The sequence below is a fragment of the Scyliorhinus canicula genome, chromosome 8, assembly GCF_902713615.1.
Source record: "Scyliorhinus canicula chromosome 8, sScyCan1.1, whole genome shotgun sequence".
Lineage (NCBI taxonomy): Eukaryota > Metazoa > Chordata > Chondrichthyes > Carcharhiniformes > Scyliorhinidae > Scyliorhinus > Scyliorhinus canicula.
The window spans coordinates 43,458,180-43,474,990 of NC_052153.1; the positions used below are offsets into that span (position 1 = coordinate 43,458,180).

A 16,811-nucleotide genomic window follows, 5' to 3' on the forward strand; every position below is an offset into this window, starting at 1 on the left:
ACCTCAACATCTCAAAGCTCTGCACAACCACTTCAATATTATGAACTGCACCCAATGTTCTATTAGGAAGCATGGCAACCAATCTGAACACAGAAGAATCGCACAAACTGTGATAACTCACCAGACAATTTTAATGCTGTTGGTTTCGGGATACATTCTGGCCAAGACATTTGGGAGAACTCCCTACTCTCTGAAAGATGTGATGGGATCTTTCACATCCACCTGAGAAGGTAGATGGAGCCATGGTTTAACATCTAATTGGAAAAAAGGCATCTTTGGCAATGCTGCACCAGGGCGGTAGCCTAGATTATGCACTGGAGTCTCTGGAGAAAGGTTTGAACCTTCAACATTCTGAATCAGTGGCAATGTAACTACCACTGATCAAAGGTTGGAAGCTCCTGACCTATTTTCACTTACTTCTTCAAGGAATAGGTTGAAAACTTTATCATGTCATTTTTCAGATCCTTTATGCCATTCTTTTGCAAAACTTCCTACTGATATGCAAAAAATTCCATATGGGGTGAAACATTCACTCTAAACAGTTGAGCAGGATACAATATTCCCAACATTGAGTGGAAACAGGCCCAATGAAAGCCAGGAGTTGAGTATGAATAAATAATTAGGTCTATATCAGCCATTCAAGCAAAAATCTTGCCGTACTCTGGTCTCGTCAACTTTGAGCTGAGACTAGATAAGAATTGCCACTGAGCTCTCAGACCGAGCTACTAGATTTGAACAGGAGAAGAGTTGGCTGTGAGAAAGAATTAGTTTCCACCCAGGCAATTTTCCTCTGGCTTATGGGCATTCAAGGCCTGGTTCTAACCCTGTCCACCCTGTGAAACTGCATGGGCAGGGAGGCAGTTCAGCCGATGAGCAACAACTTACCCCTCTTATTTAGTCACGGTTCTAATTTAACTCATCCTAAGGCTGCTGGGTCGTGTTTTCTAAATGTAGATTGGAGCCAATGGCCATTTTAATTCCAGGGCTTGAAAGAGGAAGTGCTCCTCTGGGCCGCACAAGGAAACCTTAGGCCTCCCCCACAACGTCTCAAGTTCGTCCTGCTCACATACTTGAGTAAGTGCCCCCCAGTGGCAGCCTCGTGCCATTCACGTCGAGGGGCCAGCCAACGGCGCCCACTGAGTTTGGGCATGAGACTGGGGCCCAAGCAGATGTGTCCTTCAGAGTTACCGTAACACCTTTCACAGTCAGTGGAGGGTTCCATGTGTGCCTCAGCGTTTAAATCTGCATGAAGCCTGTTAGGAGTTAAAATCCAGGCTGTCTATTCCAGACGAGGCCTGAAATGAGACAAAATCTAATTTATTAGATTATCAATTTGATAATTTTGTTTTTTTTGTATGTATAGGATTTTGATGCGTTCCTTCAGGTCGTGAGGTCAAATTTAACCATAGATCAAAACTCAGCCATTGTCCTAAACTGTCACAATGGCAAAGGAAGAACCACAGTTGGCATGGTCATCTGCCTGCTTCTAACCTGGCACATTAATGTGAGTTCTAACATTTCTACAGTGCACTTTTAGCTTTGTCTGTTTAACATATATATAATTTATTTAAGGTTCTTGTTTGGAAGAAGAAAGGGCCATCAATTTAACACAATAGCTATATATCTCATTGTCACTTGGATATTTAATATACTTGAGCTAATACTGTTTTTATTTATAATTTTCACAAAAAGCCGTACATCTAAACAAAAGAAACAGAAACTAACCAAACAATGCAACTTACTGTGAGCTGTTCTATTGTGGAGGGACAGGAAATCAGGGACATAATTGCTGTTCAAATTGACTTGCAAAATTTTTTTTTCCAATAATATTTTAGTGTACCCAATTCTTTTTTTTCCAATTAAGGGGCAATTTAGCATGGCCAATTCATCGAGGCTGAACATCCTTTTGGGTTGTGGGGGTGAGACCCACGCAGACACGGGGAGAAGGTGCAAACTCCACACGGATAGTGACCCAAGGCCAGAATTGAACCCGGGTCCTCGGCGCCGTGAGGCAGCAGTGCTAACCACTGCACTATGTCTTGCAAAATTGAGTCTTTCATGATCAACTATTTTGCTTTCAATTTATTTTCTATACAGGTCTGGTATGGCTGGCGTAATGGCAGTGTTGCTGCCTCTGAACCAGATGTTCTGAGTTCAAGTGCTTTCATATTTTAGCCAAACAGGTTGAGTATCAAATTGTAATTCCTGCGAACATGCGCCAATCGTGAGAGTCGGAGATTCCTGGTTAGCAATGTTTTGGAAAAAAATCGGAACCTCTACCATTGCTAGCCATAGCTCTAGATGTCAACGTACTTGCATAACATGTACGTTGCCACAGCAACTTGGACTCCTTGGGAGACTGGATAGCTATTGTAGATCATACTGGTGTCAACAGCACAGACTTTGATCCTTGTTCAGGGTGGACACAGGACCTGCCTCCTTGCCTTACACATGGTGAAGATTGTAATGCTATGAGTTGGACCGGCTTTTGACAGAGAACTCATGTTATCCTTTTGGTGTGGCTGTCACTAAGTTTGTGTTGACACCATTGATAGCTTGGATTGAACTGAGTTCTTCTGTGACAATGCACCAGCAGAAAATTATGCCTATATTTATTCACATTTGTGAGCAAATATTAAAATAAATAAAATATATTTTGGGGCAGTGGATTTGAAATGTGGTTTGTCATGTCAGCTGTGGCTCTGTGGTAGCACTCAAGTCTCTCAGACTGTTGACTCAAGTCCCACTCAAGAGATCTGAGCATGTGTTTCAGGGTGAAACTTTAGTGGAGCACTGGGAGTGTGCTGTTGTTCAGAAGGGAGTTCCAGGATTTGACCTTGTGCCAGTGAAGGAACAGTGATATATTTTCAGGTCAGGATGACTTGGAAGGGAACATGAGGTGATGGTGTTCCCATGGATCTGCTGCCCTTGTCCTTATAGGTAGTAAAGGTTACAGTTTGGAAGGTGTTGTCGAAGGAGCCTTGGTGAGTTGCTGCAGTATATATTGTAGATGGTACTCACTGCTGCTATTGTGCCATTGGTGCTGGATGTTTAAGATAGCACATAGTGTGTAAATCAAGCAGGCTGTTTTGTCTTGGATGGTGTTGAGTTCCTTGACTATTGTTGGAGCTGCACTAGTCCAGGCAAGTGGAGAGTATTTCATCACATTCCCAACTTGTGCCTTGTAAATGGTGGACAGGCTTTGGGGAGTCAGGAGATGAGTTACTCGCCACAGAATTCCCAGCCTCTGACAAACCTCTGAATTTGGTGAATTTGGAAATGTCTTGAACGACACCATTAGAGACAGGCTAGTGTGTGGGTTAAGACGTGAAGCTTTCCAAAAAAGGCTGTTAACAGAAAGCAACTTAAACCTAAAGAAATCTTTAGAGATCGCGATTGCTATGAAATTAGCAGCTATGGAAGCCCAACAATTAAGGTCAAACACGAGAATCCATAAAAGGTTGGCTGAGACCCGAACACAGACACAGGTTTGAAATTGCCACTGATGTGCAAACACTGGGCACTCAAGCAGCAGACTGCTACATAGAAATTGTGGTAAGAAAGGGGACATTGAAAGTGCGTGCTGAAACAACAAGTTCCAAACAGGAACTATATAAAGCAAGAACCCAAGCATATCAAATGGAAAACCGAATAGAGGGACATGGATCCACATGATACAAAAAGGGTGCAAAAAAGAAACGGACTCACAGTCAGATGAGGAACTATTGTTGAACAAACTGGCCATTGCGGGTGCAACAAGCCATTACTGGGTCACTCCTTTACTTGATGAACAACCGGTGAAAATGGATGTGAACGCTGGAGTAGCAGTTTCATTGGTACCAGAAACAGTTTACCAAGAGAAACTATGATGTATCAAAGATAATACCAAAATCCTACACTGAGGATGTAGTTCCATTGAGGGGCCATATTGCTATAAATGTGCAGCTAAACGGACAGACTGCACACTTGTCCTTGCACACCACTAAAGTTAACTATCCAGCCCTAATGGGAGAATCTGGCTGGAGAGAATCAAGCTAAACTGGGCCGAGGTGAAACTCATGTCGGAGTCCAAAGCAGGTTTACCGAAGATTTTAAAGAAGCGTGCCATTTTCTTTAATGGAGAGCTGGGAAGCATGAAGGAGGTCTTAGTCAAGCTAAAGATTAAAGACGAAAGTCAAGCAATGTGCTTGAAGGTTAGGTCAGTGCCATATGCCATCAGGCCTAGGGTTGAGGCAGAATTAGAGATGTGGTCAAGGCGGGTGGAGGGGGGTTCTTCATGCTCATTAATATAAGTGATTGGGCCATGCGATAGTATCCATGATGAAGAAAGATGGCTCAGTATGCATATGTGGCGATTTGAATGTCACTATCAATCTGGTTGTGTATGCAGAGCAGTACCCTCTCCCTTTAATTGATGATCTATTTGCTGGGTTGGCCGAATGTCAGCATTTCAGTGAAGTTGACCTTAGTTAATCTTATCTCCAGATAAATGTGGATCCAGATTCACAATAGTATTTGACAATTAAGACACATAAAGGGCTGTTCAGATATAAAAGACTTCCATTGGCATCACATCCACACCTGCGTTGTTCCAATGTACCGTGAATCAAATTCTAAGCAGACCAGAAGGAGTCCAGTGCTGCTAAGATGATAACTGCCTCCATCCACCCTCACGTTCTCATCGGTTACCCTTGAACAACCCCCATCGCTTGAAAACCCATCACCGTCACCCTTCAAATGCCACCCTGCCCAGGTGAGTCCACACCAGTCACAGTCCCCATGGTCACTATGACCTTTCCCAAATCTGCGTGAAATTTATGATCTCAAAAATGAATCCCCCCGATTAGAACTACTCTCACCGCATCCAGACCCTCACTCGCCTACCCTACCGCATCCACTACCCTCCGCACAGTCACTGCACCCTCCTTCCAGCAGTACCCTCAGCTTGCCCCCTCCCCACCAAAATTCCAGCATTAGATTATTAGACAAAGGAGCAGAAGTAGGCCACTCGGCCCATCAGGTCTGCTCCCCCATTCAATGAGATCATGGCTGATCAGATATAATACTGAACTCCATTTTCCCACCTTATTCCCATAAACCTTGATTCCCTTAGTGATTAAATATCTGTCTATTTCAGTCTTGAACATACTTAATGAACCAACCTCTACAGCTCTCTGCAGTAAAGAATTCCACAGATTCGCTAAGCTCGGAGAGAAGAAATCCCTCCTCATCTCCGCCTTAAATAGGTGATCCCTTGCTCTTTGATTATGCCCTCTGGTCTTAGACTCTCCCACATGATGCAACATCCTTTCTGCATCTACCCTGTCAAGCCCCCTGAGAATCCGATATGTCTCAATAAGGTCGCCTCTCATTCTTCTAAAGTCCATTGAGCACAGACCCAACCTACTTAACCCCTCCTCGTGAGAAAATTGCTTCATACCGGGGATCAATCTAGTGAACCTTCTCCGGACTTCCTCCAATGCCAAGAAGCCTTTCCTTAGAGAAGGGGACCAGGTGTGGTCTAATGTGCCTTGTATAGTTTTAGCAAGACTTTGCTACTTATATACTCCATTCCTACTTTTATATTCCGTTCCCATTGAAATACAGGGCAACATTCCATTTGCCTTCCCAATTACCTGCTGACATCCCGTTCCGGCCTCCCCGAACGGGCGCTGAATGTGGCAACTAGGGGCTTTTCACAGTAACTTTATTGAAGCCTTCTTGTGACAATCAGCAATTATTATTATTATTAATATGCATGCTAGCGTTTTTGATTAATGTACATGGATCTCCAAATCCCTCTGCACTGCAGCTTTCTGCAGTCTTTCTCCATTTAAATAATATTCAACTCCTTTATTCTTCATATACAAAGTGCACAACTTCACGGGCTGGATTCTTCTGCCCTGCCCACTGCAAGAAGGCCAGGGGTAAGTCGCGGACAATGGAGAAGTGCATTACCTCGGGCGGGATTCTCCGGTTGCCGAGTGGACGTGGCCGGAGAATCCCGCCCCACATTTTCGCATATTTTATTTCATTTGCCAAGTTTTTTTCTCACTCACCGAACCTGCCTATATCCCTCTGCAGATTCTTTGTGTTATCCTCAACATTTGCCTTCCCACCCATTTTTGTGTCATCCGCAAACTTGGCAATAGTACATTCACTTCCCTCGTCCAAGTCATTAATATATATTGTGAATAAGTTGGCCTCAGCACTGATCCCCCTGGCACTCCACTAGTTACATGTTGCCATCCTGAAAATGTTGCTTTTATTCCAACTCTCTTCTCTCAGTTATTTGTCCATGCTAATATACTATCCCCAACACGGTGGGTTTTTCGCTGGATTTTGTGGGGTACCTTATCACGCTTTTTGGAAATCCAAATACATAACAACTATTGGTTCCCCTTCATCAACCCTGCTTGTCACCACCTCAAAGAAGTCTAATAGTTTTGCCAGGCATGATTTTCCCATCATGAAGCCATGTTGACTCTGCTTGATTATATTATGCATTTCTAAATGCTCTGCTATTACATCCTTTATAATGGACACTAACATTTTCCCAATGACAGAAGTTAAGCTAACTGGTCTATAGTTACTTGTTTTTGTCGCCCTCCTTTTTTGAATAAATGCATTACATTGCAGTTTCCCAATCCTCTCAGACTTTTCCGGAATTTAAGCTTACTTGGAATAAGTGCATCCATTACCTCTGTAGCTACTTCCTTGGATTGGATTTTTTTATTGTCATGTGTACCGAGGTACAGTGAAAAGTATTTTTCTGCGAGCAGCTCAAACAGATCATTTAGTACATGAAAATAATATAAAAAGAAAGTACATAATATGGCAACACAAGGTACACAATGTAAATACATAGACACCGGCATCGGGTGAAGCATACAGGGGTGTAGTGTTAATGAGGTCAGTCCATAAGAGGGTCTTTTTGGAGTCTGGTAACAGCGGGGAAGAAGCTGCTTTTGAATCTGTTCATGCGTGTTTTCAGACTTCTGTATCTCCTGCCCGATGGCAGGAGTAATTTAATGTCCTGGGATGAAACCCATCAGGCCCAGGGGACTAAACAGCATTTAGCCCCATTAGTTTCCCGAGTGATTGTTATTATATTTATTTCCTCCCATTTTCTGCCCCTTGATTATTTATTTTTGGAATGTTATTAGTGTCTTCCACCATGAAGACTGACACAAAGGGTGCGATTCTCCAGAAAAATTTCTAAGTGTGGTAGTGAGCGGGAATTGACGTAAGCTTCCCGCCGCCCAGCCCAGCGAGGCCGGCAATGCAATTCAACGTTAATTGGTCACTTATCGAGGTCTCACGGGCTTCTCACCGCAAATGAAGGCTCGCCAGCTGATTCGCCGGGACCGCGTTCACCAGCCCCCGCTAACAAGGTTGAGCAGCACTTAGCTGCACTTGCTCAGCCAACCCCAGCCAACGGGCAACAATAGCATTGAGGATACCAGCCCCAAGATTCGACGACGTAGATCTGGGGAGGTTGCTAGGCGCTCTGGAGGCCTGGAGGGATGTACTGTTCTCCTGAGGGTCCCGGAGAGTTGGCCACAAGGCAGCCGGTGCAGGTTGGGATGAGGTGGTGGCAGCTGTGAGCTCGGGGAGTGTGACCAGGAGAACTGGCCTTCAGTGCAGGAAGAAGGTCAACGACCTACACCGGGCAGTACGAGTAAGTAGACACCAATGCTTCCCCCCCCCCCCCCCCCCAAGGGAGCATAAACACCCCAACTCCCCATGCGACCCCCAACCCTCTCTCCACCCCCTCCCCCTTTAACCCCCCAACCCTCCCTTCACACACCCCCTCCCAGGTGAACCATACGTGTGGCTAACGGTGCCCTCTCTGTGACTCCTGAGGAAAAGCTCTCCCATAATTGGCGGGAGAGGGCCCAGACTGGCTGAGGGTTGCTGGAATTATGAATCCTCACCTCCTTCGAGGAGTGTGCCCTGGAGGTAACTGGGGAACCAAGGGTAGATCGATCACCAATGCAGAGGCTGACGGATGCCGCAGGGGTGAGGAATCACCGGGCTCCACCTGGGGTGCCTGTCAAACATGAGTTGTTATCACCTTACTGACTGACCCATCCCTCCCACTGACCACATGTCAATTCTCTCACAGGTCCCCATCCCAGGCGGTACTGTCTCCTCCTCTCCTGCCTCCCATGAGACCATCTTGGAGGAGAGCTCCGAGGATGCAACCATTATAGTTGCGGCACAGATGTCAACCCCACCCTCCACCACTACAGATACACACACCTCGGTGGGAAATGTTAATGGTCAGGCTTCTGGGGTACAATCTGATGAGCACCACACCATTGATGAGGCACATCAGGTGGAGGCAGGAACCCCCAGGTAAGACAACATTCGGAGAGCTGCTAGATCCCAGGACCCAACTGGGTCCCAGCCTGATGCTGAGCCGGTGGGTACAGATGTACCCAGAGCTGATTGAGACGATAGGGAGCAGCCGGGAAATTCAGAGGGAGATGCCACCAGATCCATAGCTGCTTGGAGGAGTCCCAGAGGCTAAGGACGCTGGAGATGTTGCCGACAATGCGTATCACTAACACTGCTAGGGTGGCAACCACAGTGGAGAGCCTGGTACATGACGCCGGCACCATGACTGAAGTCCAAGGCGTTTCGCAGTCGGTGATGACCATGGCTGAGGGTCTCGGCAGAATGTCTGACTCACTGCGGAATGTCACCTAGTACCAGGCCGTCCTTGATGAGATTCTGCGGGTCATGTCCAACTCTCAGATGGCAAAGGCCGAGACGCTGCGGAGCTAGTCCCAGTTGCCGGTGGGAATTGCTGAGGTGCTGCAGAGCATGTCCCAGTCACTGAGGAAATCACTGAGGCCGTCAACACGATGATGCGGACCATGGGAACCGCCAGGGCTGGCATAGCCAAATAATGCAGGGGCAGCCGGGGCTCCAACAAGTTGCCCCTCCATCTCAAGGTGAACCCCAGGAACCTATGGGCAGCGAGCGGGAGGAGGGGGTGCTGAGTGCCAACCCGCACCCGTCCCAGATGACCCCAGAGGTCACCCACCAGGGGCATTGAATGCCATGGGACAAGGTAGGCAGCTGGCTGCCTCCACATCTGATGTGCATCCTGGGGAAACACCTGGACGTCATCATAGAGCTAGGAGGGCCAAGGACATTGAGGCCCACTGAGGGCACAGGGGGAGGGCTGGGGGTGGGGGGGGGGGGGGGGTAGGAATGGGAGGTGGGGGGGGACAGCACCATCGGGAGAGTGGGGAATTGTAAAACACATTAAACACCCTCGTGCACAACCAATATGATGTCTCTGTAACTTTTTGCCACAATGCAAGCTGACCTCCGATCCCTTTGCTCATCTCTCCAGACATCTCCCCTTTCCCGTGGCACTCACCCATCCTCCGACTGTGGACATGTTCCCAGAGCTGTGCCCCATCCTCTGGGTGTTTGGATGTTGGCTGCTGCATGTGTGGTGTTACCTCCCGCAGTGTTCAAACACAGTGTCCAGGCATCAAGCTGTGATTGGGATGCTAGGCGATGACTCCCACATGCTACATGGCCCGCCCACCCACAAGAATCTATTTGGGATGTGTGAAGTGCTCACTTAACTACGATTGCCAATTCCCTATCAGCAATAGCCTTCAGCACAAGGCCAGAGGCGTTGGCAGTCGGTGGGGGTTATGGGTGGTCGTTGGGGCAGATGGACAGGGACAAGGTTGTCTCCGGAACTGGTAAACGAGCCAGGGATTGACATTGTGGTGCCACAATCGTTCCCCCCTCGATTGCCGCATCAGTGCCTCCCCTCCCCCTCAGCCAAGGGGCTCCCACTCCCTGCTGAGCACTGGGGTGACAAGCCCAGTGCCCCTGGGCTCTTTGTCTGTGACCAAAGGTGGCTACTCACCTCGGCTCCCCACAGACGTCCTTCCGCCAGGTTCATGCTTTTCAAAAGGACTATTAATCGGTGAAAGGGTGACCACTTGCTGGGGAGGCCGCTGAATGATATGGTGCCATTGGATATGGGGTGGCTCATCACCCTGACTTGGAAATATATCGCCGTTCCTTCGCTGTTGCTGGGTCAAGATCCTGGAACAGCACAGTGATTGTACCTACACCTGAAGGACTGCATTGGTTCAAGAAGGCAATTCACCACCACCTTCCTGAAGGGCAACTAGGGATGGGCAATGAATGTTGGCCTACCAAGCGATGCCCACATCCCCTAAATGATTTAAAAAGAAAATTGTATGGAAATTGGGCTTGAGCGATGATAATTGGTTTCTCGTCTCGCTGCGGTGAGATCCCTATTTCGCCTATGGGAGCGGGGTGGTTGCATCACAAACTGTTTGGCGCCTGGCGCTGATCTTGTTTATGGCTTCTCCCGCTATTCACCGGCCTCGTTTCGCTTGAGCGAGAGCTAACGAGACCAGAAGATCGCACCCTTAGTTACAGGTTTAGAAAGTAAGTTAAGGTTTTTTTCTACTTTCTCTTAAGAATTGTTGTAATTGTTAACTGTAAAGCTATTTCTTTGTTGTTAATCTGGTTAATACTGTGTTTAAGTTAAAGTTTGTTTCAACATGAAAGATTCCTCTGGGCCAGTGTTATCATTCCTGTGGTGCCAAAACATTTCCATAATTTTACAAATTGCAAATAGTTGGATTCTCTTCCGGGATCCTAGCAAGAATTGGGGCCTGGTCCTGGATTTTAAAAAGTGTAATTCCTTGTTTGGCCTGGGATTATTGAATTTAAAGACAGCAAGTGCTGCTTTCAGGTATTATCACTCTATCGGCTTAATGGGGAATGACTTATAAAATGGTTCTTTCAAAGAGTTTCCTGGGTGTTGAAGAAATAACACAAACTGCAAATAATTGGGTTCTTGTCCGGGATCCTAACAATGCTCACAGTGTGACAAGAGAGCACAGTCATCCTGATTTGTCAACCCTTTGGGAATAACGTTTTACCACATACTTTCCATTTATTCTCATTATTTCAAGCATTATTTTTTTTTTAATGCGGGCTGTGTTTGGAAATAATATGTAATTCATATTCTGTCATTTTTCTTTAAACTGGATTGACTTCAAATTAGATGACCTCTCTCAATAGGGGTTTCCAGAGCCTTTTGTGGAGGATATGGTTAGCATCCCTGATGCCAAATATACAAAGGGGGAATTTGAGGTAAGAAGCGACAATATTTCTGAATATGATTGTTCAAAAGATTGACAACCTTCTCAAAAGTACAGATTTAGGGTTCAATTTTCATTGGTCAGGCTGATATCAAGGAATTTTGCTGTGATTTCTTGATCTGTGTGGCTCACTGTTAGTTACTTACCATTGGTAAATCCTTGATTTAGTCCATAACATTTTAAATTAAGGCATCTAAGGTTAGGAATTATTCCTGCTGCTATTAAAAGATGGATAACGATAACATTCCTGTCCCTTCTCCAATGGAGGTGTTAATCAAGTAGACACAAACCATTTGATGCCTGTGCTGAAACACAAGAAGAAGAATTTATACTTGTATAACACCATTAACTCCAAAATACCCAAGAAACTTCATGGGAGCATCATCAGGCAAAAATCTTACACTCAGCCACATAAGGAGATTATTAGAACCTGACAGGAGGCCACAGGGCCTGCAATATCAGAGTCCCTGTGGACTCACCAAAATATGATCTCCCCAGATGAGGGACGGACCAACTCCATTAAGCCAAGGACCCCATGGGACATAACTACCCCGGCTCGAGTGTGGGCTCTGAGCAGGAGACCACTCGGGGAGTAGGAGTTGTAATTTAGTAGATAAATAAATATTACATTTTTCTAACAATCATGGCTTCCCGTGTGGTCGCTCACCTGGAACTTTACAGAGATCTTAGGACCAGCAACCAAAATCCTGCTCAGAAAGTTAAGTTTCGAGGACTGTCTTCAAGGAGCAGTGTGAAGTAGAGGAGCACAAGTGTGCAGGGAGGAAATTCTAGAGCTTTGGACCCATGCAGCTGAAGGTATGACTGTCAAGAGTTGGTAAGAAAATCAGAGATGCATGAGGGAATAGAACTGTAAAAATGCAGAGCTCTAGGAGTTTTGTAGGGCTGGAGAAGATTGTCCAGATAGAGAGGAATGAGGTTGTGAAGAGATTTGAACACGGGGATGAGAATTTTAAATTTGTTGCATTGCTGGGCCCAGAGCAAATTGAGGTCAGTAAGAGGAAGGCGTTTGGTGAGTGGGATTTGGTGCAAGTTAAGAAGCAGCCAGCAGAATTACGGATGAGCTGAACTCTATGGAAGATGGAGGATCAGAGTCTTGCCAGGTAAACATTGCAAGAGTTGAGTTTGACAGTGTGAAAATCATGGATGATGGCTTCAGCAGCACCAGGGGTGAGATAGGGGTGCAGATAATGTTGGAAAAGACATAAGGGGTGGAATTTTCCAAAATCTGCACAGAGTGCTGGATCAGGTGGGAAAAGCTTTGTGAAACACGTTGGTTTCACAACAGCCTTTTCTAGCCAGGTAAATGGCACTCTGTGCAGTTTGAAACCTGCTGATGAGGATTACACAGCCAGCTGAGGGGGTGGGGGGGCTCAACTCACTGGCAAAGTTGGGATTCAGAGATTGAAAAGGTACCCTGATCTCAAAGTGAAGGTAAAGGCAGACAAAGGGACACCCCAAACCGTGCAACACAGGGACCAACGTTCCCACGCCTCCCCCCCCCCCCCCCCCCGGCCATCACTCAGTGGTGGGGTCACCCCCCCACACCACATAGGCAACAGGGTAACCTGATCCTGTACATCCCTCCCATCGCGGCACCTCCTCATTCAGAAGTCTTCACCCACCCCCCCACGCCATGCAGGCACAACCCCCTTCCACCATTGCCTCTCCCTGCATAATGGCAACCCCCACAATGGGGTTTTTCTTAGAGGCCCCGCCCCTGCCCCCAGCACTGCCACGTCCTTTACCGCCCAGGGGCTATTCCGAGCTCCTGGTGTCATCAACATGACTGGTTCCATTTTTGGAAACCGTAGTGATTCCCGCTGCCGTCACGTCACGCCGGTGTGCATCTGATTATGTCGCCGGTGGGGAAGATCTCAAAGTGAGACCTTGCCGCTACAAATCGCGTTATGGCCTTCTCGGGAGTGTTAGCGGCCATAATGGGATTTGCACCCGGGTCAAACGGGCACTGAAAATGTTGCCTTCCCAATATTTAATTGGAGAAAATATCTGCTCATCCAATACTGGATGTCAGGCAAATAGCATGACAATTCAAAACAGTGGCCAGGTTGAGAGATGGTGGTGTCATTAATTTATAGAAATCAGACATGTTTTTGGACGGTGCAACCGAGTGACAGTATGCAACTGAGAAATAGGAGGAAGCTAGGGATACATCCATGGGGCACCTGAGAATTAACTACACAGGAATGGAAAGGAAGCCATTTCAAGAGATTCTTTAGCTATGGTTACAGGTAAGAATGAATAAGAATCGAACCAGGATGGGGACAATTACATTCAGCATTGGAGGAGGACTATATGGTCATCCATATGCAAGACAGTTGAAGAGGGATGAAGAGGGGTGATTACAGTTACATAAATGTAACTTGTGACTTCCACTGCTGTGGCAGTGCTTTAAACACCACACTATGCTCCAAGCATGTGTTAAATTTGGAGGGGTTTGCAGAACAGCACTTTTGGAAAGGAATATCTTAATATCCTGGCTTTGAGGTTAATATTATGTCCTCTCAAATTTGAACGAATCCCCAAAAGAGGAAATGGTTTCATCCTGCTGAACACTTGTAATATTTTCAACATCTTGATCAAATCACCCCTCAATCTTTTGAAAATAAGGGATTGACTGGAATGAATAGAGGAACCTGTTGATCAGAGAGCAAAGGATTTTTAAAAAAAAATACAGTCCCTGAGGTAAATGTAACAGGAGCTGTCACTTTGAAAGATGCAGCATGCAAGTGTGAAGTAGCTGTATATTTGGATCAGAGGATGGGCAGACCCAACTAGTTCTCCCACTATTGCTACAGATCTCAAGGAGCCAACCAGATGAAAGGCAAATCTCAAAGTTGGATAAAATGTCATTCCTGTGTCACCTTCTGGCAACATAATTACTAAAAAACAGCGATGCATTATAATACAAATATACACACTGGCTCCTATTAGAATGTTGAATATCAATGTAAAATATGGGAGAGGAGTCACATGAGCTTTAAAGACAAACAATGATGGGCTGGAAGACCTCCTTCGATTGCATTTACCTTTGTGACAGGATTTTGGGTAAGATGAGGAAGATAGTATTTTATGATTGAGTCAATATTAGGCTGCAAAGTGATCATATTTCAAGTACAGACCTAAGGAAAATGTGTCCCTATAATCACGATTGCGAACAATCACTAAGCGCCTGCCCATGATTGGCTGCATAGCGAGTGATCGAAGTTCGTCATTGGTGCAAAGTCAGAATATGAACCACTAAACTTCATTTTTTGTACCTTACATCTATTTTTCCTGCAGGCCATTCTTAATCTGGTTCGTCTTCTTCCAAATGGTGACGAGATGAAGAAGGAAGTGGATAGAGCTCTTGATGCAGTAAGCGATTCAATGACTCCCATGATGCATCACCTAAGAGAGCTCATCATCAACACCTATAAGAAGGTAACACTTTATCTATCATTTCTATATTCCAAATGGGGCTGTGTCACTATCAACAGAGAATTAATACATTTTGCATTTTTATTTTTCATTTACTATTATGTTGTCAATTTATTCAGTGCACAGATTTTTTAAACATATATTCTTGTCCGACATTAACACTGATGAAGTGCCTGACTCCATTTTGAAAAGGGTCCATCTCATGGTGCCCAAAGCACCTGCCTGTTCCGGTGATCCGTCCTCTTTAATAGGGAAATTGGGACCTCAAAATCAGTTTGTGCCACTGAAATGGATTGTTGATGAGTGCACTCCCCCAGTCTGTCACCCAAAAGTCAAAATGGGCATATTGTGACAACATTTCTGGTCATCGATAGCTGAAGTGAAAGCAGAATGATTGGTGATTTTGCTCAGAAAATACATTAATGTTCATAATATTTGGTATATGCAAACGCAGAACAAAATTGAACCAGACAGTCAAAGTAAAGATGCATTCTCCAGAACTCTGAGCTTCTGTTTTATTTTTAGCGCAATAAACTACCCCGATATTTTAAAGTTTTGTTCACAACAAAGGGACCATTTCTGACCACTCCAAAATATTCAACGACCTCCCGGGGGGTCGGAGAATTCTGCCCCATCTGACTATGAGACATTTCTCATATTTTGGAGTGGTCATCCAAAGAGGTCTCTTGGCCTCTGCTGTGTAATACTTCAAAGAAAGGATCATTATCTGTCCGGTGACAGCCCACACTTCATGTCATACACAAGCTTTATTTAATAGAAAACGTTGAGTTTCCCACAGAAATGGTCCCTCTGTTGATGAAGGGGAACCAATAGTTGTTATGTATTTGGATTTCCAAAAAGCGTGATAAGGTACCCCACAAAATCCAGAATACTGAGGGAGGCAAAGGAGGAAATTTCTGGGGCCTTGACAGTAATCTTTGTATCCTCATTGGCTACAGGTTAAGTTCCTGAGGACTGGAGAGTAGCCAATGTTGCTCCATTGTTTAATAAGGGCAGCAGGGATAATCCAGGAAATTATATGCCGGTTAGCCTTACGTCAGTGGTCGGGAAATTATTGGAAAAGATTCTTAGAGACAGGATTTACTCACATTTGGAAACAAATGGACTTATTAGTGATGGACAGCATGGTTTTGTGAAGGGGAGGTGGTGCTTCACTAATTTGATCGAGTTTTTTGAGGAAGTGACATAGGTGAGGGCAAGGCAGTAGATGTTGTACACATGGACTTCAGTAAAGCCTTTGACAAGGTACCTCATGGTAGACTGGTACAAAAGGTGAAGTCACACGGGATCAGAGGAGAGCAGGCAAGTTGGATACAGAACTGGCTTGGGCACAAAAGCAATAGAAGGGTGCTTTTCTGAATGGAAGGTTGTGACTAGTGACATTCCACAGGGATCAGTTCTGGGACCTTTGCTGTTCGTATATAAATGATTTGGAAGAAAATGAAGCTGGTCTGATTAGAAAGTTCGCAGGTGACACAAAAATTGGTGGAGTTGCGGATAGTGAAGAGGATTGTCAGAGGATACAGCAGGATATAAACTGGTTGGAGTCTTGGGAGAGAAATGGCAGATGGAGTTTAATCCAGACAAGTGTGAGGTAATGCACTTTGGAAGGTCCAATGCATGTAGAAATTACACAGTAAATGGTAGAACTCTTACGAATATTGACAGGCAGAGAGATCTGGGCGCGCATGTCCACCAATCACTGCAATTGGCAATGCATTTGGTAAGGTGGTCAAGAAGGCATACGGAATGCTGGCCTTCATCGGTCGGGGCATTGAATATAAAAATTGGCAAGTCATGTTGCAGCTGTACAGGACTTTTGTTGGGCCTCATTTGGAATATTGTGTAAATTCTGGTCGCCAGAACACCAGAAGGATGTGGTTGGTTTGGAAGGGGTACAGAAGCGGTTTACGGATGTTGCCTGGTCTGTGATGTGTGGGCAGGCTGGGTCGATGTGGACTGCACTTGATGCAGAGTGGCGAGAGACAGACCTCCAACACTCGATAATGTGCAACACGATTTTATTTAACGTCTTAACTACTATACCTGTTCAACTGTGGGTTGACACTATACTGACTTGACTGGAGACCTAGTACTAGCCTGACCAGACTTACTAACTACCGCATGGTGTTTGCACTGGCTAGCTCATGA

The 16,811-nt window shown here is 45.6% G+C and overlaps 1 protein-coding gene across 1 annotated transcript in view; it reads left to right on the forward strand.

Annotated features, from left to right (window-relative positions):
• The window catches only part of LOC119969890 (paladin-like), a 127,489-nt gene that overhangs the window by 62,500 nt on the left and 48,178 nt on the right, over nucleotides 1-16,811 (forward strand). Inside the window, exons 16-18 of the mRNA XM_038803870.1 lie at nucleotides 1,364-1,504; nucleotides 11,101-11,172; nucleotides 14,502-14,642. Coding sequence (XP_038659798.1) covers nucleotides 1,364-1,504; nucleotides 11,101-11,172; nucleotides 14,502-14,642 — 354 coding nt within the window. The remainder of the gene's footprint in view (nucleotides 1-1,363; nucleotides 1,505-11,100; nucleotides 11,173-14,501; nucleotides 14,643-16,811) is intronic.